At 47.5% G+C, this 22176-nt stretch overlaps 2 protein-coding genes across 11 annotated transcripts in view; both read left to right on the forward strand.

The window, feature by feature from the left end:
- Window positions 1–7294, forward strand: part of SLC14A2 (solute carrier family 14 member 2) — a 429661-nt gene extending 422367 nt beyond the window's left edge. For 6 of the 8 annotated variants that reach the window (XM_045521421.2, XM_045521419.2, XM_045521418.2 and 3 more), the window contains 4 exons: window positions 1267–1414; window positions 2037–2171; window positions 3264–3313; window positions 6232–7294. In XM_045521421.2, the coding sequence (XP_045377377.1) occupies window positions 1267–1414; window positions 2037–2171; window positions 3264–3313; window positions 6232–6432 (534 nt within the window). In that variant the 3' untranslated portion in view covers window positions 6433–7294. The remainder of the gene's footprint in view (window positions 1–1266; window positions 1415–2036; window positions 2172–3263; window positions 3314–6231) is intronic. The other 2 variants (XM_045521425.2, XM_045521422.2) reach the window with 1 other exon arrangement.
- A 4743-nt stretch (window positions 7295–12037) lies between these two features.
- The window catches only part of SLC14A1 (solute carrier family 14 member 1 (Kidd blood group)), a 49360-nt gene continuing 39221 nt past the window's right edge, over window positions 12038–22176 (forward strand). The window contains exon 1 of one of the 3 annotated variants that reach the window (XM_074355182.1): window positions 12038–12201. In XM_074355182.1, coding sequence (XP_074211283.1) covers window positions 12068–12201 — 134 coding nt within the window. In that variant the 5' untranslated portion in view covers window positions 12038–12067. The remainder of the gene's footprint in view (window positions 12202–22176) is intronic. The other 2 variants (XM_074355183.1, XM_074355184.1) reach the window with 2 other exon arrangements.

Raw genomic sequence — 22176 nt, forward strand, 5'->3', positions numbered from 1 at the left:
TATAATTAGAGCCTTGAGTTTTGGGGAAACAAGTGTCAAATGTAGGAGAGAGTCTAAAGGCCCAACAATTCTGAGTCCCCACAAGTTCCTCTGCTCTCGTGGCCACAGGGGAGCCCCCAGAGGGTGCGTCTGTCTGGCTAGGTAGCAGACAGCCCAGCGCCACTGCGTCTGCACAAAGCCTCTCCCTGTCCTGCCCTCCCCCACGTGGTGATTCCGCAGCCCCCGTCCTGTTCTCCGTCCTGGGATAACAGGAGCCTGAGCCCAGAGGGTTAGCCCACTGGACCACCCTGCGGTCCTGCAGCATCCTCCTGTCTCTGCACACTCTCCTGTGGTGTGAGGGCCCTCGAGCCACAGGGTCTCCTCCCCTGCCACCCCAGGAGGCCGAGTCCTCAGATGATGTGGGCTGAGGGAGGAACTACCTCATCATGAAATATACACAAAGGGCGAGAGGAACCCCACTGCATCCCAGCACAACCCAGAGCCCCTCCCAGAGCCTTTCCTACCTCACAGGCCTCACGGGCCAACCTCCCGAAACACGGGACCTAGTCCCAGTCGCTTGGGAAGCCTGCATGCCCGGGATCCTTTCCCCAAACCCCAGAGCGCGTGTGCAAGTGACCCCATGGCGTGCGACCTACCCTCCCCTTTTTCATTCGCAGACAGGCCGCCACCCCGAGACCACTGAGGGCTGACGCTTCAGGGGCACCTGTCAGCCACCACGTGGCGGGTTTATCAGTCAAGCCCGCAGGCGCCATGATAACAACTGTCCAGGGGCTCGTCCGCGGACGCTGGTCCGACTGCTCACCCAGACACCTGGGCCAGCGTGACCACAGCCCAGACATGTTGTTCTTGGAAACACAGAGGACCATTTTCCATCTAGTAGCTGGCCTTCCAGTCACGTTTTTAGCTTAAAAAAAAAATGGTTGCAGGAGAGTTTTTCAACCCTAACTGCAATCACACATCTATTAACTTTTCTAATGACCAGCACCCTCATTTGAAGTGTTCAGTTTCTCTTCGCTGGGAGTGAGTGACTTACTCTCATGTTTCTAAGTAAAAGAAACAGCATTTTAACCCCTTACTGTTCTCAGAACTCAGGACTAAAACAATAAAGTGTGTGATCCTTTTAGAGGTAACCTATTTGAAAATAACTTGGAAACCTGTTGCAAAACGTCAGTGCGGCTGGAAGGTTTGGCCCCAGATCTTTCCCAGCCACGGATCAAGTTCTCTCTTTTGCCCCCATAATCGCTCGTGTTCTTGTTGGACCTACAGCTTTTGAGAGCCATCCCTGTTGGGGTCGGCCAAGTGTACGGCTGCGACAACCCATGGACTGGAGGCATCTTCCTCATAGCTTTGTTCGTATCGTCACCTCTTATTTGCTTGCACGCCGCGATCGGATCCACCATGGGCATGTTAGCAGGTTAGTGCCACTATTAATTAACAGGATTTATTAATGGACCCTTTAATAATGGGCTGTCAGGGTGTTGTGTCTGGGGCCAGCTCCAAAAAAAATGGTGACGTGTCTTCAGTGCCCTACCTGCTTATTCCTGTAAACTTTTCCTCCTTCCAGGAACCATGTCGTTCCATTTTGGATGCCAGAGCCCCCCTGCATCCCTGAGCAAAAGCTGCCCTCTGGAGAGGCTTTGGTGTTAGTCATTTACACTTCAGTATAAATTTAAAGCCGGGGACGGGTTCCTTCCAGGCAGGTTTATATGTTAAGTCTTATCTCTAATCATGATAAGAAGCATATAGTCTCTGTAAGAGGGGGAGGTCCTCCAGTTTGGGCAGGAAAGGGACCTCTCTGGACCTGCAACTTCAGATATTAGATCATTACTCAAAAGGGTATCTTACCTGTCAGTGCTCAGCCACCGATATTTATGTGCCTCTAAGGCCATTTGTTTCCTGTAGTTGTTGTTTCCCTGAATAAAGTCAGAAGTCCTTTCTGTAAATACTTTGGGCTTTGTAACTGGTCTGGGCTCTGGGGACTGGGTGGGCTCGGGGCCGGCAGCCCCGCACTGCACTCAGCCTGTCTTCTCCCCCAGCTCTCACTCTGGCGACGCCCTTCGACTCCATCTACTTCGGCCTGTGTGGCTTCAACAGCACGCTGGCCTGCATCGCCATAGGGGGCATGTTCTACGTCATCACCTGGCAGACCCACGTCCTCGCCGTTGCCTGCGGTGGGTACCACCGGCGGGGCTCCCTTTCCACCTCAATGATGCCCGTGTCTGTCCTCGCAGAAAAACCACCCTGCGAAAACTCTGCTGCTCCCCCAAGGACAGAAGGGAGGATTTGTTTGCTGGATAAAAGAGTTTTTATTTAAAATTAAGTGATTCATATATTAAAGAGAATTTTCACCAGGCACAAAAAGTGTTCAGCCACATGAAGGCAGGCTTTTTAGATGGAGGTGGTCTGGCTGTTGCCCGTGGGCTGTGCCCTGCGAATGCTACCTTCCTGGCCAGTGATTGGAGCTTACTGACAGAGCAGCTCTTACGCAGATTAATCTTTCTGTGTGGAACTGGGTGACTTACATCATGTCAATCTCAAGCACCCAAACACTGCCTGTATGGTAATACTTCAAATCGTTCTCGGAAAAATGTTGCAGAACGTGGCCAGGATCACTACCAGCGAGCACTCAGTAACTGTCTGATACAGGTTTGCTGGTGTTAACGTCCAAGAGATAACGGGGATGCTTTTCGTTGAGAAGTCAAGGGCTGGGAAGCAAAGCCCATTGCTCCGGCCCGTTTTCACAGAACCGCACCTGTCACCAGTGCTTGGCACTTCCCAGGGGCCAGCCTGGGGGGGCCCTCCCCACCCAGAGCCTAGAAGACAAGGCAGCAGGTCTGTCTGGTCCTCCCCAGGCTTACAGAATGCTGCTCCTCCCTGGAAACCCACAGTATGTTAATAACTTGTGATGAAATATTCCAGCGGGGAGTTCTGGGATTCACTTAAGCCTTGGCTGCACAGTCAAATGTTCATTTATGCTTTATGCTGCTAAATGTCCCTTTGCTAGAATGCAAGGTGGTGGGACCCAGGAGAACCGTAACAGCTAAATCCTGGCCTTTTTTAACAAGGTTCGTCTGGTGTCTCAGTTGGGCCAGCATGTGTGTGGAATTTAACACTTCTCAAACCTGCCAAGCAATGGAAACACAACTCAGTTTTTTTTTTCAATCTGAGAGAGAACATTTGGGGCATAAAAGGTATGGGGGAGACTATACAGACTAAGCTGGAGGCACCATTGGTCACCTGACTATCTCTCGGTTCTCTTCCAGCACTGTTTGCAGCCTACCTGGGCACCGCGCTGGCTAACGGGCTATCCGTGGTGAGTCATCTGGGCTGGGCACATGCCGCGCACTCACGGCTCCCCCAAACCCCTCCCCCAGGAAGCCCTTCCCGATTCATCCCTCTTGTCTCAAATCGCACTTCCTGCCTCAGCACCCACGAGACGGAAGGAGCCGGGCCTCAAAAGTGTGAACATCAACACTGGTCAGTCTTGTCATCCGTGGGCCGGTAGGGCCCTGGCAGAAGGCCAGTTTGAGGGGCATTAGCTTGTCAATCAAACTCCTTGCTTGTAAATTTACAATAACCAAACTCCTCTACAACTAGTTTTAAATCTTCACTATTCGTATCTTCACTACGTTTCTAGGTTGTCTGCCCAACTAGCTTGTGGGCCAGTGTATATCTTTGTTCGTCCCAAAGCCACAGCCATGGAGAGGGGTCATGTGGGGAGGCGTCAGGGATGACAGGGAGCCAGGCCCCAGAGAAGCTGGGGCTGATGGCTGTGGGCATGCGCAGCTTTGTCCGAGAACCCTGCTTTGTCTGTGCCCCATGGAGGTGGTGCATGAGGTCAGGGGGAGCCGCACGGCCGGCCCCAGCCCCCCCACATACACGGGAGGGGCCCCAGCCCCAGCCCCAGCCCCGAGCACTCAGGGCTTAGACTGTAGGCAGTACCTCCCCCTCCATAAGGATGCAAGGCACAGCTCACATAGGCGACCAGGAAAAGTCCCGATGGTCCTGCAGGTGAGGGTGGAGATGGTCACTCCACTAACACCTGTTTAAATCCCTCCCTCGCCCTCAGTGAAATTGGCTGGTTTGGACATAGCACAGGAAGGGATTTTTTTAAGCAATAGAATCGGCCTTCACTGATGCCATCCTGTGTCCCCTGATGGACTAAGTCCCTCCTCTGGGCTCTGTCAATTTTGTGGGCACGTCTGCTACAATGCTTGACAAGAAACACTGTAGCAAGTCCAGTCCCCATCACTCCTCTTCCACCTTTAGCCAATGTGCTCCTTGTCTTGATCCCTAGTACCTATTACAGCACTCAGCATACAGTAGGTGCTCAAGAAACGTGGGATGAACGAAGCTCTAAGGGAGTGAGCCCCTCCCCATATATTAGAGCTGGGGCCAAACAGCCCATCATCAGACACACTGATGGAGGAGTCTGTCTCTGAGGCCCCTGTGCTCCAGGCTTTCCCATCTCTTCCTGCATCCACCCTTTCACCCACTTGTCCATCCCATAAATACGTGTCATGTGCTTTCCTTGGACAAGGCACCAGAAAGATGAAAACAGGAGGCTTTGACTCCTGACCAGAGGTATTTACAGGGTGACTGTCCCTCCCCTCTGTGTGCAGAGAAGTTACAGGTTATACCACCCAGTCCAGACATTTCTCAAAACAAAATCAAGTTTACTTTCTGGGTCCTTACAATGTTTAAGACACTGAGCTGACCTCTCGGGGATTAAAAAAAAATTGCAGGCTCTTAATTCACTCTGAAGGAATGAATCTTCAGTCTCCTTGAGGAATGGGGCATAAAAATGTTGAATGACATTTATGGGACTGTTCAAGCCTCCACAGAAGAGGTCACCTGGGAGCCACGTGGTTTTGCTTTCTAATTGGTACCCGCACATGCAGCCCCGTGCCTTCAGCAGCGCTGCTGTCTGACGGTGATGACCACAGACCGAGGACCATGTGCTGAGCGCTTAGTACGCACTAGGCGCCAACTCTCTGAGTAGATGTCCTTGTCCCTGTTTTACTAACGAGGAAATAGATTTCAGAAAGATGTAATGGCTACAACAAAGTGACCAGAGCTGAGATTCGGATCTAGGTTCTGTGGAACCCCCAGCCCACATCCTTGCCATTGTAGGACTTGAAAGGGTTGCTTCCCAAAACACGCTGCGCAGCCTAAGCAGGGCTTTAGAAAGACTCACTGAGTGGGATTCATCAGTCATGGGTGTTCCTTAAGGTGACAGTTCCGGTACCAGGCTGTCACCATTCCTACTTAAGTCCCATTCAACAGGGCCTTCTTTGAAAACACAGCACGACTACCATGGTTACACCAGTGGTATTAACTGAGATTCTGGCTGCTTATGATAAAAGGATGTTTGGAGGAGAAGGGGCATTGCTTCATAGTTTAATCTGTAGGCTCTTTGCTAACCATTCAGGCTATCTCAAAGGAAGAGTGGGGAGGGATATTAAAAAGCCTGTGGGCATCTTAAGGAATAAGAAACTGGTGAGCATCTTGAGGAAGGGTGTTGGGGATGGGCAAGCCCTTGAGAGAAGAGATAGCTGCTCTATTTCAGCCCCCGGGGACTGAGATGTGACATCCTGCTCTCTCTAGACGTCTGCTCTGTTTCCGTGTCTCTCTGTGATGGGTTTCTTCCGCTGCACAAAGGCCCCCAGATATCCACCCGGCACTGCCTGGCTCTCCAATTTTAGATCAAGAGCCTCTGGGCGTAGTCCCTGTGCCTCTTCATTCAAATTCTCAAGAGAGGGATTCTATCCCCAGGCCGCCTGCCTCTGGGAAGCTGCATTTGAGTCAGGTGCCTGTCTCGAGTCCAGTCAGACGTGGCCAGAGAGCAAAAGGTCTTGAAGTAAACCATGGCTGCTGAATCCGTTCCTTCACCAGGGGCTAAGGGAGCAGGTGGGGAATGGCTCTGATTCCTAGAGTGGGAGGAATAGCCCAGCTAGACAGCCAAGACAGAGTATGTCTCCACATAAAGGCAGATTATAATAGGATTCCAGTGGCTGCGTTTTGAAGAATCTGTGTTCACCCGTTACCGTGCAGGCAGACACCACCGGCACGATTTGATTCATACTGGTCACGTGTTAAGTGTTTATTCCGCTCAGCACCCGCAAGGCTTCCCCTCCTCCACCCGGGGCTGTAGGTGATGGCTGAGGGCTGGTGGGACAGGCACAGGCATCCGAGTAACCACGGCTTCTCTTGTGGCCCCCTCCCCCGCAGTTCGGATTACCTCCCTGCACCTGGCCCTTCTGCCTCTCCGCCCTCACCTTCCTGCTCCTGACAACCAACAACCCCGCCATCTACAGGCTCCCGCTCAGCAAAGTCACCTACCCGGAGGCCAACCGCATCTACTACCTGTCCCAGGAGAAAAACAGAAGAGCCTCGACCATCACGAAGTACCAGGCCTACGATATCTCTTAAGCTGCCCTTTCCGAAACATGTCACTGTAAGTTCAGCCCTCGGCAGGCTGTCCAGGCCCCTGGGCTGAAGGCCGCTGCAACTCTCCTGTCTGTCCTGTGATTCTGCCCCAAGCAAGCCTGCCGGCAAGTTATTCCCAAAAACGGGGGAATCTGCATGCCATCACCACTCAGGAACCTCTCTGTTCCAAGGTGCACAACACTTAGCAAAGATAGGATTCATTTAGAGTTTATACCCATAGCTCACTGCACACCAGCTCCCTTCGAAGGGACTTTTCCCTCTTTTGCAAAGTAAGCCACATCCCTGAAGAGAACTCACCAGAAGGGGACGGAGATTGGTGACGTGATCAGCCAACTCAGTCATTTAATACAGTGTCAGGAAATGAGCCTAGAAGGCAAAAGGGCCGTTTGCCCCCCGCTCTGCCCCTAATGAACTCCTACCACTTGGGTGAATCCATCCCCCGCTCTCAGCCTCGACTACTTAGTGGTTTCAAAACAGGGAGGGACCTTTCAGTCCCCTCCACCTCAGATGTGTTGATTCTTCCTTCTCCTGTAAACTGATGATATTAGCATAACTAACAAATAACTACCTTGAGCTAAAAATGGAAGGACTACCTAGAGAAGAGGTCAGACAACTTCAATGTTCGATGGAGATTCAGCCTTGAGTCATGAGAAGATGTTTTCCAGGCTTGGGGTTGGAAACTTAAATTCACGGGAAATGCCAACGTGCCTTCCTTTACATGACAGGTATTTCTGGAAGTGTCATCAGATGAAAACTGATCTTTTTCAACATTCAAATCATATTTTAAACGTGTTTCTCTTATAATATTCATAAGCCTACTCTCATTAAACAGCTAAGCTTGCAAGTCGGTGTCAGGGTTTTCTTAAAATGGGGCTCACCTACGTTTGTCCACACAGTGTCCACTTCAGGGGTTTTCCACCATCAAGCCTGTTTGAAAAGAGATGAGATTGGGGTAAAAGGTATCCGAAGAGGGTCTGAGTGGCTTACAAAGGGAATTATACAGAAATTACCTTGGTCCTTGTTTTCTGTTTGAGTTGACGTCCAGGTTGTTAAAACCCATGTCACTTTTTCGGGGATAGTCTTTTAGTCCTGGACCCAAAAATGGCTAATCTAGCCCCTCTTGAATGGCCAGCAACTCTTGTTCTTTAGTTGCTCTGGTTATAACAGTGAGCTCCAGAATATATGTATGTATATGCAAGACTGGGACACTGTGCTGTACACCACAGATTGACACATTGTAACTGACAGTACTTCAGTGAAAACAAAAAACAAACAAAAAAAACCAGCGAGCTCCTAAAACACAAGACCCCTTTGAGGGGAGCCGCGTGGCTCAGCCTTCCCACCCCTCCCCCAGGGGACACGGATGAACCCCTTACAGTGCCTCAGTATAAATCCATCATTTAGCAATAGCTGGCACCTACATTTTTCTTTTCTCTGTCAGCCCTGAGATCCCAGCCATCTTCCACCAGCCTCAGAACCCCGGGCTGCCTATTTCTCTTCCAGATTACATGCAGCCAATGACCTCTCCAGGGAAACGGAACACCCCTCCCTGGAAACAAACGCCCCACAGAGGGAATGGGGACAAGTCACACTCCAGAGGCTACCTCTGAGTTTGTGATCACACCTCGAGGCCAAGAAGGTCTCAGGCTGTGTTTTAATGACCAGGGAGTTACGGCTCTCTGAGGATCAAGCATCCAGGAATTTCACCAGAAGGCTGTTCATGCTTGCAGCTCACTCAGCTGCCCCAGAACCTCTCTGTGATGACATAGAACTATTAAAAATACCACTTTTCATGCATTTTCTACCAAAGCATTTTAATCTGGTTTTATGAAGAGGAGGAAACCCTCCCCATGCCTGGCATTCTGATAACTGGCCACTAACAAATCCCTTCAGTGTTAAGTATCTCAGTATCCTCACCTATAAAGCGTGTTGAGTCGGCCCAGCATCCCAAGCAAGGTGGAGATAGATGGGATAGGAGCATTTGATTTATGAAAATGTGCAACACCCACCACAGCAGGGAGTCCACTCCAGCCCCTCAATTAGTGGCTGTGGGGAGCCAGCTCCAGGCAGCTTCTGACACTGAGCACATCCCTCCGCTGCCACATTTAGTGACATCACCTGGAGAGCCTGAAATCTAATCGGCCACACTAGGAGAATTTACACCACAGAAATCAGCAGACCACAAGTCGGAGCTTTGTTTTCCCAGACGGCCAGCTTACCGGCACACCACAGACAAGTCACTGTGGTGAGAAAAGCAGAGAACAAACGTAGGCTTCCTAACCGGAGACTCCGAGACGAGGGCCAAAATGTTCAACCCAGCAATGCCATTCCTCACACACAAGGCATGTGAGAGAACAACTGAAGTGTTCTCAGGCAGAAGGTTTACCCACAGAAACCTACACTGAAAGCACTCTGAGTGGCAGCGTCTAAATACGGGGAAAAATGAATCCAGGAAACGCTGCAAAGGACACAAGAAGTGCAGGGCAGTCAAATATGTTTACTGTTTATCAGGACCAACAGGAAAAAATTGAAGAAATACACCGAGAGCTGGAATATCAAATGATGGCAGGGGTGGGGGTGGGAGAAGAGGCAGGAGAGCCTACTAGAGTGCTCAGCTTGTACCAAAATTGGTAAGTTTACGAAGTCCACAGGGAGGAATCCACATGCCTGAAAAGGGCAACCACCATGAGAACAAAATTAGAATTATAATCTTTGAACCAGAAGAAAACTCTCTTTCCAATGGAAAGCAGAAAAGGAGAAAAATATTATAGGAAGTGCCCACTCCAAAAAAGATAGTAAGCAGAAACAATAGACAGAAGATAGAAATTAGTCATAATATGACAGTAATTGACCAAAAAAATGTTAACTGTTAAATTTACCACTGGAAGACAGAGACACTCAGGTGGTACTTTTTTTTTTAAAGACTTAACAATTTTCTGTTTACAATAAACACATCTAAAACAGAAGGATATAAATCTTTGAATGTGAAAGGATGACGTAAGACATACTGAACAAATCAGGACCTAAAGAAAGTGAGGCTATCAACCATAGTGCCTTGAAAAGTGAAATTGAAGGCAAAAAGGGGAAAGGACAAAGAAAGACGTGAAAGGAACAGCAGGACAAACACACACAACAATCATCAACACTTATGTGCTAAACAATCAGCCTCAAAATACACCCAGCAGGAAGAAACTAATAATTGTAGCTAGGATTCTGCCGAAACCTCAGACAATGATCTATCAAGAGAACGATAAAGTAGGCAGAGATTTCACAGATATGAACAAGAGAGTAAGTGAGCTCTTATATACGTGTAGGATTCTAAACCCTCCCACTCAACACCCCCCCAAATATGTATTCTCAAATAGAGAAAACACGTTCTTTCCAAGTACTTGTAAAGCAAGCTTGGACTTCTCACCCGATACTGGTGGGAAGTTGACCACTGCCACCATCTGGAGGGCAGGTCCTCAGAATTTAGTCATGGTGAGTATTTACACCCCTTGTGGCCCAGAAATTCCCCTCCAGTGTATAAACAGTTCCCAGGAGGGCCATTCACCACAAGCTTGGTTCATTCATATGTACATACACGCATACATATATACACACATACATATATACTCACTTGTGTACGTACGTCTACATATATATTGTTTTTGTCTCTTTCCTTCATAGAACTAGCCCACTGATGGGCACACAGTAGCCTTGAGAAATAACTGATTAACTGAAGCACTCCCTTGTCCCCAGTCTGTCCTCCCACAGAGAGAGCCCTTCACTCGTCCTGCCGGGACCTGAGATCTGTTTCACATATGTAACCAGATGTACATAACAGACCCACAGCTGCTCAGAGAAGTCTGCTGACAGAATATAGCTTCCAAAACATCCTGCCTGCAGCCTCCTCCCAATGTATATTCCCTGAACAGTGATTAGGGAACAAACTCTTCAGAACAGACACACCATCCAACCCTAAGCCTGTCATCATTCTATGGGTAGTAACACAAGTGTCCTTGGTTGCCATCCTTTTCTTACAGAGCATGTGCAGTTTGGACCCAAATCAGATGATCGTCTCAGATGAGGCAGGTGGATGAGGGACTAGTGGCTCTCAAACTCAAGTGTGCGTCAGAATCACCAAGGAAGCTTTTTGCTAAGCAGATCCACTGCTGGGCCCCATCCCCAGAGCTTCTGATTTGGCATGTCTAGGGCAGGGCCTGAAAATTTGCATTTCTACCAAATTCCCAGGTGATGCTGATACTCTTGGTCCAGGGACCACACTTTGACAGCCACTGGTATAGACTTAGAAACAGAATGCTATCTTCTAGATTCATATAAGTGATATCATATGACATTTGTCTTTCTGTCTGACTTACTTAATATAATCTCTAGGTCCATCCATGTTGCTTCAAATGGCATTATTTCATTCTTTTTCATGGCTGAGTAGTATTCCTCTGTGTGTGTGTGTGTGTACATATACACATATATACGTATATACATATACATACACACACACACACACACATATATACCACAAGTGAACTTAAATACTTAAATTTACAAAACAGAAACAGATTCATAGACATAGAAAACAAACTTAAACTTACCAGAGGGGAAATGAGGGAGGGATAAATTAAGGTTTGCAGATACTAACTCTATATATAAAACAGATAGATAGCCAATAAGGTCCTACTGTAGAGCACAGGAAACTATATTCAATATTTTATAATAACCTATAATGAAAAAGATATGAAAAAAGAATCTACACTTGTATGTATAACTAAATCACTATGCTGTACACCAGAAACTAACACAATACGGTAAGTCAACTATACTTCATTTAAGAACAAAAAACAGGATGCTCCCTTCTCTCCTGTTTGCATGTTGTTATACGCTGGTTTGCAAACTCATGTGCATGTAAGAAACATCTGTAGTGCTTATTAAAACCCAGATCCCTGGATCTTAACTCCCAAGATTTTGATTTAGTAGACTGGGGTGGAGCCAAGAATCTGCATTTCTAACAAACTTGGATAATACAGATGTTGCTGGATCAAGGTCCAGACTTAGGGACCATTGCTTAGTAGCCCTTAATCCTGGCTACATTAGAATCACCTGATTCTGATGCCCAGGCCCCTCCCAGACCAATGAAGTCAGCAGTGGGCCTGGGAACACGCCTTTATTTCTTAAAGCTCCTGGTGTGGTTCCAAGGTGCAGCCCAGGTTGATAACAACTATGGTGTCTGTTTCCTGGGCCCTGATTTTCTGTCTCCCACCAGAGTCACTCCTGCAGACTTTAGGCCCCCGCCACCCTCAGTCCCAAGGGGGATTTTGAAAAGGGGGCAGTGGGCCTGACTTGGGTGCAGTGAGAAGCCCTGAGTGCCTGGAGGCAGGAGACAGGAGGCACAGAGAACCCCTGAAAGTGAAGTTTGCCTCTTTTTCGGTGTTGTTGAGTCTCAGTCCTATGCCACAAGGGAGACTAGATTTAAAAAAAAAAAAAAAAAAAAAAAAAAAGGAAACCACTAGCAGGAAACATCAGCCTACGAGGCTGTGCAGAAAAGCAAGGTTTTGCATTGGCCCCGGAAGCCTGCTGAACGGGCCACCTTGGCCCTGGAAAGGAGGAGTGAAGCAGTGGGATGGTCAGCCGCACCGCCGCCCACGCTGCTCTCAGCCCGGAGCCCATCTCCCTGGCTCTGCGGACACAGGCAGCGCTGGTCCCACTCAGAAGTGTGGCTAGAAATGAGAAGCTGCGGGTGTGCTATCTGAGCAGGTACGGGATGGGGTGGAAGGCGGCACGGGGGTGGGGACAGAGTGGGGGTGGTGGGGAGGCAGTGACAGCGGCCACTGCTGTTGTAGGTGGACAGGCAGGTGGGCGGGACAAGAAACTCCATCAAGACCTACAGGCGGGAAGCCCTGACCCCAGTAGACATCTGCGATAAGAGATAAAGAAGATGGAGAAAAGCCAAACAGGGAGAAACAGAGAGCAAGTGCAGGTGGCCAGGTGGCTCTAAACTGGACGGGCGCAAATGACACGTGGGTTTCGGTACTGAGCTGAGGCTCCACCCTCCATGGCAGGGCCAGAGATGGGACGGGTGGGGCAGGGGGTGGTTCTCACTCCTTTGCCCACATCTTGCTGCTTGATGGGTCCTTCAGAATCAGGAGGTCCCACCAGCATGTCGGAAAGTGACTGTCATCTGGAGTGTGGCCTGAGTAGACGCAACGAGGAGTGTCATGGGGGTGAAAGGGGGTCAAATCAGGCAGCAGAGCATTTTTTTTCCTTATCACAATCAGTTTAGTCGATATCTATCATCTCATATAGACACAACATTAAAGAAATAGAAAAATATATTTTTTTTCCTTGTGATGAGAACTCAGGATTTGCTCTCTTAACAACCTTCATGTATAATGTAGAGCTGTGTTCAGGACATTTACCATGTTGTACATTACATTCCTAGTACTCATTTATCTTACACCTGGGAGTTTAGACCTTTTGACTGCCTTCATCCACCATCCTCCCACCCCTGCCTCCGCCAACCAAATATCTGATCTCTTTTTCTACAAGTGTTTGTTGGTTGGTTGTTTTTGAAGTGTAATTGACCTACAACACTGTTAGTTCCTGATACATCACATAGTGATTTGATGTTTCTATACATTTCAAAACGACGGCTATGATAAGTCTAGTTACCATGGTAGCAGAGCAGTTAAAAATACTGGCGGCCAGCCCACAGCCCAGACCAGCGCCATCAGAACCTCGAGGGTGGGCCCAGGCAGGAGCAGTTTTCAAAGCTCCCAGGGGAGGCTGACATACAGCCAAGGTTAGACCCCTGCTGTAGCAGGTGTGGCGGGATCTCAGTGCCGCCAGCCCTGGGCGGTGGGCCAGTGCCTTTGAAGACAGGTGTGAGGGAGCCTGCAGGGAGAGGATTCTCTAAACAGTTACCAGGTGGGGGGAACCAAGGCAGCGTTATTTTGTCAGGAGGTAGTTGTCCCATCTCTGGGGTCCAATCTGCACCTCTGGACCTGGACACATTTTAGCTGTGCTCCTGGCCCCATTAAAGACCTGCTCTGTTCCTCTGATGGCTGTTTTTGTGTTTTCAACTCCCCAAGAGACATTGGTGCCTAGTTTGTGGCTACTCTGCCATGGAGCAGACAGAGAGCAGAGGGCAAGACTGTGGTGAGGATCTGGAGGGCAGGGCAGGGTGCCTGCGGCTGGGGCCAGAGTGCCCATCACCGTTCCTGGGCCACAAGCTTCCCATTTTCCTGAGACCCTGGCTCTCAACAGTCATGGACTACGAGCACCTTGTGGATACGGAAGGGGATCCACTCATCCCAGAGCCCCACCATCTTCCCGAGGTGCAGTCAGAAGGTGACAGACGCACATATACTGAAGTGAATCCTCTAAGCTGTGTCCAGGAAAATAGGGCATTTCCTCCTCTGTTTTCCTCTTCCCTCAATTCTACCTTTTTTCCTCTCCTCCGTAGACCACCCCATCCTCTGACAGGTAAGTTATTTGCAAGTTAAAATGATGTACCATCTATCCTGTTTCCTGGGCCGAGGTCAGCCTCCTGGGCATGGGACCCATGCAGTCACATGGGCCTCCAACTTAGTTTAATGCTCTTCTGCCACCATCTCAAAATTCTGAGTACTTTTCCATTAAGTGGACCCACGTGTACATTTTGCACCAGACCCTGTGAATTGCGTAGCCGGTTCTGCGCTGAGCTTCTGCGGGAGACTGGAGCTCCCTCCCGTGGCAACAGCGTCAGAGTTCCCCTTCTTGCTTTCCAAATTCCTGCCTCACCCATGACAGAGTGAGACAGCAACGTGACATTCCACAAAGGGACCTCGCAGGGAAAAGGGCGAGAACTTAGGGAAGAGGGGAACACAGAGCGAGGTGGCATCTGTCACTCTGAAGGCCCTGGACACCTGGGCTTCACGGCACAGGGACCAAGAAAACCAGGTAGATGCCCAGTGACCAAAATGTGCACGGGTCTCCCAGCTGGAGCAAAGACAAGACCCAGGAGACCCACTCATAGTCAACCAGCGAAACCTTCCACTGTAGAAACGGGAAAGAGCGGCTGGCCCTCTCCCTACCCTTCACATCCCCATGGTCTGCTGAATAGGTGTGTGGCAGGATTTCACCCAAACGCCACACCTGTGAGCGGAAAGCACCGCCAGGACTGGCTCCCTGTGCCATGAGCCAGCCCGCAACTTGTATGGCAAACTGCCTTCCCCTCCCCCCGGAAGCTCTGTGAGGGCCAGGCCGGGCATCTCTCGCTACCCCCATCTCCGGACCCTGGCGGAGTTAAGTGATATATATTCACTGACAGATGGACTCTGACTTCCGCCGTTAATTTCAGAAGGTGTGCACTAAGTAAGGCGGTGTGGGTTCAAAATGCAGATTCTGGGTCCCCATCTTCAGAGATTCAAGATGAGGGGGGCCCAGGAATTTGCATTTACAGAAGCGTCCCCAGTGGCTTGAGAAGGCTGGTCCTCCAGGGCGCCTGAGGGACGGAGTGGGTGGGGACAGGGGGCCCAGGGCGGGGCGGGTGGGGGAAGAGCAGGGTTCATACAGAGGCCCAGGACACAGTGGCACAAGAGGCCACATGTGGTGGCAGCACGCAGGTCATTGGGTGACTGCAAATCCTGGGGCCTGTAAGGTCCAGCCTGGGCCTGAACAGGTGGCCGCCTCCTGCCAAGAGCAGCAGACCTCCAGGTGGCCCCGTGGCCTCCTTCACAGCAGTCACCCTGATGGCTCAGAGGCCATGGTGGGGGCCATAGCTACTGCTGACACTGGGCAGAAAGGGTCAAAATACAGTTTGGTATAATTTAAGGAAAATATAAATGGTTTGTGCATTCCTCCCCTAATGAACTTCAATGTATATGAATTTCTCAGTAGCTTCTATATTCTTTAAGGAATTGTAGTTGTAACACAAAATGTGATGTTGAGCATATAATTTAACACTTAATTTTATATTGTCTGGTATCATTTATTTCACCTGGGTGGGTCTTACTTCCCCAAGGCAGTGGCAAATCCCGAGGCCAGGGACCTCATAATCACAAAGACACAATACTCCTGGGCCCAAGCACATCGCTGGGTACAGGGGACCCTGGCTGCTTCAGTCAGTCAGTCAGTGTTTGGACTCCTAGGACGGTTGTCTGATGGATGAAACGCCGTGCCAGAGGGGCTTTCATGGAGAGAGGGCAACAGTGCTGAGTGCTAAGGGCGAGGGCGGGGTGACCACGGAGCCCATTCCAGCCGAGCCCTGCTGCTGGCTGTGTGGCCCCGTGACTTTGCATCAAGAGATCTCTGCTGGCCGCCTTGTCTTCTCATCTGTGAAATGGGAGTAACAATGGGAACAACATCATAGGAATGTTGGGAAGATCAAACGAAATAAGCTGTGTTGCTTGCTGCATTTAACGTGCACTCAGATCTCCTGAGAATCTTGTTAAAATGCCTGTTCTGTGTCAGTAGGTCCGGGGCTGGGCCTGAGATGCTGCAATTTACAGGTTCCCAAGTGGTGCTGATGCTGCTGGTCTTCAGGCCAGACCTTTATGGAGAGAGGGTGTGGTCCCCAGCATCACATCCGCATCACCCAGAAACTTGCTGGAAACACAAATTCCCAGGCCCCGGGCCAGAACTGCTGGGGCTGGGGACCAGCAATCTCTTATTCAGCAAGCCCTCCAGGTGATTCTGGTGCAGGTGGAGTTTGAGAACTAGTAAACTCAGCCCAGAACTTTCTTTTCAGTCATACAAGCTCCTGATAGGCACCTAAATCTAAACCAAGTGACATGGTAGGAGAAAAGACACTGCAACCCCTCCTGGCTTCAAGAAGCTTAGAATTTAGTCCAACGGGTCCCAGCTATGGTATATATTGTCAGGGGTCAGGGTAGAATGTAGGGAGCAGTGCTTCTGAAAAAATGTAGGCTATTTCTACCAGTCCCACCTCAGGGGATTGTGATTCAGTAGATCTGGATTATTAAGATAGAGCTCCAGGTTTTTCTGACCTTTATTCTATGATCCAAGACCACACTCTGACAGCGATTCAGAAGGTGAGAGATGACTAAGACCAGGAAACTCATTGGAAAATAACCCGGTGCCAAACCGTGTGATGCAGGCCCTTGTGTGTGCTCTGAACAGCTTTTGGAAGGGGAAGAGGTTTCTGAAGGCCTGGCCAGCCAAGCAAAGCACCTCAGATCTGATGCGATGTCAGGATGATAGATGAGGTGAGATAGATGTGTCCGTAAGACGGGCACTTTGCTTAAAATCTCAGATAAAGCTCATGAATCCTACAGGGTTGATCATCTTTCCAGATCAAATGCCCAGGAATCTAATATGTTAAGAGATATATTCACAGATACCCGGCTCGTATATCTCATAGAATTCACACCCAAACTCCCATGGTTGCCCTTGGAGACTCTTGAGCAAGGATGGAACTTGAGGACAGTGATAATTTGAGAATGTTACTTCATTAAAGGCGGACAAGATAGACCAGAGACATGATAAGAGTAATCAGTCTGGACTAGGGACTCTGGCCAAGGGAGTTAAACAAAGGAGGCTCAGAGCCACTGCACCCAGGGCAGCCTGGACCCCGCGGGGAGGGAGAGTCATGCACCTGCAGAAACTGCAGTGGTGGAAACGGAGCACCGGACGTGGCGTCCAAAGACCTCCATCCAAGTTCCGTTTCTCTCCAGTCGTGACCCTGAGCAAGAGATTTCCTGTCCTTGAAGCTGTTTTCTCGCCAGCAAAATGGAGATGATCATCCTGGCCCCGCCTTCCTCGGAGGCTGCTGTGAGGATCGCACGTGTTTAAAATTCTGGAAACAGTCAAGTAAGATACTGTTAATGCTCTCAGCTAAGCTGCCTTAAAAGTTATTGGGCACATTAGTAGATTGAGTCCAAGTAGAATGTTTGTCCACTCTTTTTCCTCCAGGGACATATTTTTTAAAACTTTATGTCCTGGGGGGAGGGTAGAGCACATGCTTAGCATGCACAAGGTCCTGGGTTCAATCCCCAGTACCTCCATTAAAATAAATAAATAAGTAAATAAATAAATAAATAAATAAATAAATAAACCTAATCCTCCTCCCAAAATAGTAATTTTTTTTAATTTTGTGTCCTTATTATCATTTCAGCTCAGGGCAGCTCTTACTAAAGGTGGGCAAGATAGACGAGAAACAATTTTAAAACATAGATTCTTTTTCATACATAATTTTCAAGCACTTTGCACTGCCTCCATGGTGAAAAGAACTTATAGGACTTATTATAACACCTTTATTGAGATATAATTCACATACCATCCAACTTACCATTTAAAATAGACAATATTGACAGAATTGTGCAAACATCACCCCCATCAATTATAGAACATTTTCATCACCCCAGAAAGAAACTCCGTACTCACTGGCAGTCACTCCCCACTCTCCCCCATCCCCTCCAGCTTTAGGTCAGCACTAATCTGCTCTCCGTCTCTGTGGATTTGCCGATTCTGGACATTTCGTGTATCTGGAACCGTAGACCTTATGTACAATCCCTTGTGACTGGCTTCTTGTACTTAGCATCATGTTTTCCAGGCTCGTCATGCTGTGGCAGGGGTCAGTACTTCCTTCCTTTTATGGCTGAGTAATACTCCAGTGTGTAGTTCTACCACTTTTTGTTTATCTGTTCACTAGACAATGAATATTTGAATTGTCTCCACTTTTGGGCTGTTGTGAGTAACGTTGCTAGGACCTTTCATGTGCAAGTTTTTGTGTGATGTAATTTCACGTTGCTATATACAGAGGAGTGGAATCACTATGGACGATGGTAACTATTTGTTTAACCTTCTGAGGGGCTGTCAGACTAGTTTCCAAAATGGCTGCACCATTTTACATGTTCACCAGCAAGAATGTATGAAAATTCCTATTTTTCTCCACTGGCTTGTCAATGGTTATATTATCTGTCTTTGACTGTAGCTGTCCTGCTGAGCGTCAGGTGGTGTCCCACTGTGGTTTTGATTTGCATCGTCTTGATGATTAATGATGTTGAACATTTTTTCATGTCCTTATTGGCCATTGGCATTACCTTCTTTGGAGATATATCTATTCATATCTTTGGCCCATTCTTAAAATTAGGTTGCCTTTTTATTATTGAGTTGTAAGAGTTCTTTGCATATTTTGAATACAAGCCCCTTATGAGATACACGACTTGCAAATATTTTCTACCACTCTAGGAGCTGTCTTTTCACTTTCTTGACAGTGTCCTTTGAAACCCCAAAATTTTTAATTTTGATGAAGTCCGATTTATCTATTTTTTTCTCTTTTGTTGCTTGTGCTTTGGGTGTCTTATCTAAGAAATCACTGCCTAAGCCAAAGCCGTGAAAACTTCTTCTAAGAGCTTCACAGTTATAGCTTTTATATTTAGGTTGCTGGCCCATTTTGAGTCAATTATGGTATACGGTGTGAGGTAGGGTTTCAGTCTTTCACATGTGAATATCTGGTTGTCCCAGCACCATTTACTGAAGACTACCCTTTCCCACTTTAAGTAGTTTTTTCCAAAATCTTTAATTTATATTCCTATTACTCTAGGGTAGTATTTCCCAAGCTGGTCTATTATGAACTTTAATAAACATGTAATTGAAACAAAGGAAAAAGAAGGTCACATGATCCAACATGTTCTAGGTCCATGAAGATAAAGTTAAACATTTCTCCTTACTGTAGGCTTCCCAAAGACTTCAGTGCTGGCGTGCTTTAATGAATCTCTTACCCTTCCTTTATCAGAGGAGGCTTTTATTTGTGGCCACACATTAAAATCTCTAGAAGCACACTTCCAAGAAACTCAAGTTTTGGATGTATTCTTTTAAGAGATTTATTAACTTGAATGCTCTTAAAATGTTTTGACTTTTTTCTTTGAGAATTAAGCTGCCAGCATGGTTGTGGTTTGTGTATTTTGTAGAGCTGTATCTTTTATTTTTAACCAGGTCAGAGCAGAAATAAGACAGTAACCTGTGAATTCCTCTGGATCCTTTTGGTAACTGGCTTAGGATGTGCATTTTTGGTTTTCTACTGAAGTATTTTCTTAAAGCTAAATAACGGTGTGGTTTTTGGAAGTGTGGTTCAAGAGCCACCTGCGTCAGCATCACCTGGATGTGGTTTAACATGCAGATTGCAGGGACCCCTTCAGAGCTAATAATCAGAAATTGTCGAGCTGAAGCCCAGATGTTGCAGTCCCGGACTCTCCGTTGAGTCCTGTGCACACCAAAGTTTGAGAACCACTGCTCATCCTTGGCTTAAGGGAGAGAGCCAAGTTGTCTGTAGCAAGATGAAAGGCAGAGGCTGACAAGTACGTAGGACCAAAATGGCTCTTCCTGTACTTTCTTTCTTTCCTTCGCCATCTCCACTGCCCACTTTGTGCCCTTTTGCATGTATATGTGCACATACCCTGTGTACATACACGATCATTGAACTCCAGCACACTGAGCACTTCAGGCTGTCACCAGAGGGCGCCAGAACCTCTCCAAAAACCATGCACGTCTTCCTCCTTGCTCTCCTCCTCCATTGCAGCCTCTTCACTCAGAATCCTGTCTCCCAATCTCAGGCTTGTCCCCCACCTCACTGATTCTCAAAATGACATCAGATCACATGATTTAGTGCACTTTAGTTTACTATACAGCTGCTTAAAAAAAAAGCTCTTATCAGTTTTTTTTAATATATATTTTTTGTTAATGGAGGTACTGGGGATTGAACCCAGAATCCCGTGCATGCTAAGCACACGCTCTACCACTGAGCAATACCTCCCCTCTTGCCAGTTTTGAGGCCCTAGGGAATTTTTCTAATGCCCTGAGCTCAAGTTTCCCATCCTAAAAAAGGAAAAATATGAACCTGCTATTGTAAGTCTTGTAACAGTTAAATGAGATAATAAAGGTAAATACTCCTTGATCAGCTCCTGGCCATTATAATTCTACCATAGGCAGTGATTTGCACTGCTAGGAAACCAGAAACCTCGAACTGCAAAAAACATTTTTTAATTTTAATATTAACAAATTATAAACAAATCTAAGTTCCGTCTTGGCTATCTTTCATCCCTATACTCAGAACCCTTTCTATCTCCTCAATCAGTTTTGGTCTGCACCTTTAATTTCACGCGAAGGACAGTTCATGATACCAATGGTGAACAGAAGAGTGCAGGTTAGCAAACGGAGCCTCCATCCCACCAAGGAGCTCAGCTCCAAGCTCCACACTCACTCAGCTTTCTTCCCCAGGCCATGCTAGGTAGTAAAAAATAGGTGTCAGTTAAGTGATGTTCCCTAATTAATTGTGCTTTAATTAGCGACATGGCAGTTCATTCTGTGCAGGCGATCACTGCACTAGGTCCTCTAGTAGTGGAGGTGCTGGTTATGGTACAGGTGACAGAGCTGATGGTGATGGAGGAGGTAGAGGTGATGCTGAAGCTGGTGATGGAGAGAAGGGGTGGGGGTGGGGGCGGGCCTTCCTGCTTAGCATCCTTCAGGGAGTCCACCTGCCGGAAGGATAAATTCCAAACTCCTGAACTTGACAAAGTGCTTCATGATCCAGCTGCTGTTTACTTCTTTAGCACTGCGTCTCACCAAGCACACACACACACACACACACACACACACACACAAACACACACTCACACACTCACATTCACTAAGCTTTTCCACATTAGGATATTTTATGAGCCTCAGACCCAACACACCTTAATTTTATTCTGTCTTTATTTGTACTATTCTTGTCATCCTCTTCTTCCCACCAGAAACGCCCCTATTTAGTCTTCAATGCCCAGTTCAAATGTCACTAACTTCTTTTGTGAGGAGTTCTCCGACTCTCAAGGCAAAGTTAAGTTTGCTTCCTCAAACTCTCATTGTGTTTTGTGCATGCCTCAAGTCTTAACAGTTTTGATCTGGCTTGTAACAGGCTGATGGGGTCCCCTTGCCAACCAGGGGTAACCTTAAAATTGACCTCTCCAGAGATCCCTTTAGACAGATCCAAGGCTTCAGACTCAGTGCCCTCATGCTGAGCCAGCAGTCACTTCATCACAGTCTTGAATGCCTACTGTGAGGTCAAGTGGCAGGCCTCAGATACTTGTGACAAATCCACCTTTAACATATTTCCAGCCATTATGGAAAAAAGTGTGAAGATTCCTTTAAAAATTAAAAATAGACTTACCATATGATCCAACAATCCCACTCTTGGGCATATATCTGGAGGAAACTCAAACTAGAAAAGATACAGGTACCCCAATATTCATAGCAGCACTATTTACAATAGCCAAGATATGGAAACAACATAAATGTCCATCAACAGATGACTGAATAAAGAAGCTGTGGTATATGTATGTAAGAATACTACTCAGCCATAAAAAAGAATAAAGTAATGTCATTTGCAGCAACATGAGTGGACCTGGAGATCATCATACTAAGTGAAGTAAGCCAGAAAAAGAAAGAAAAATACCATATGATATCACTTACATGTGGAATCTAAGAAAAAAAATGACATGTGAACTTATTTACAAAACAGAAACAGTCTCACAGACATAGAAAACCAACTTATGGTTACCGGAGGGAAAAGGGTGGGGAGTGTGTGGAAGGATAAATTGGGAATTCGGGATTTGCAGATACGAACTATATATAGATAGATAAACAACAAGTTTCTGCTGTACAGTACAAGAAACTATATTTAGGATCTTGTAGTAACCTATAAGGAAACAGAATATGAAAACGAATATATGTACATGCGTGTATGACTGAAAC

This window comes from Camelus bactrianus, chromosome 30, assembly GCF_048773025.1.
Source record: "Camelus bactrianus isolate YW-2024 breed Bactrian camel chromosome 30, ASM4877302v1, whole genome shotgun sequence".
NCBI lineage: Eukaryota > Metazoa > Chordata > Mammalia > Artiodactyla > Camelidae > Camelus > Camelus bactrianus.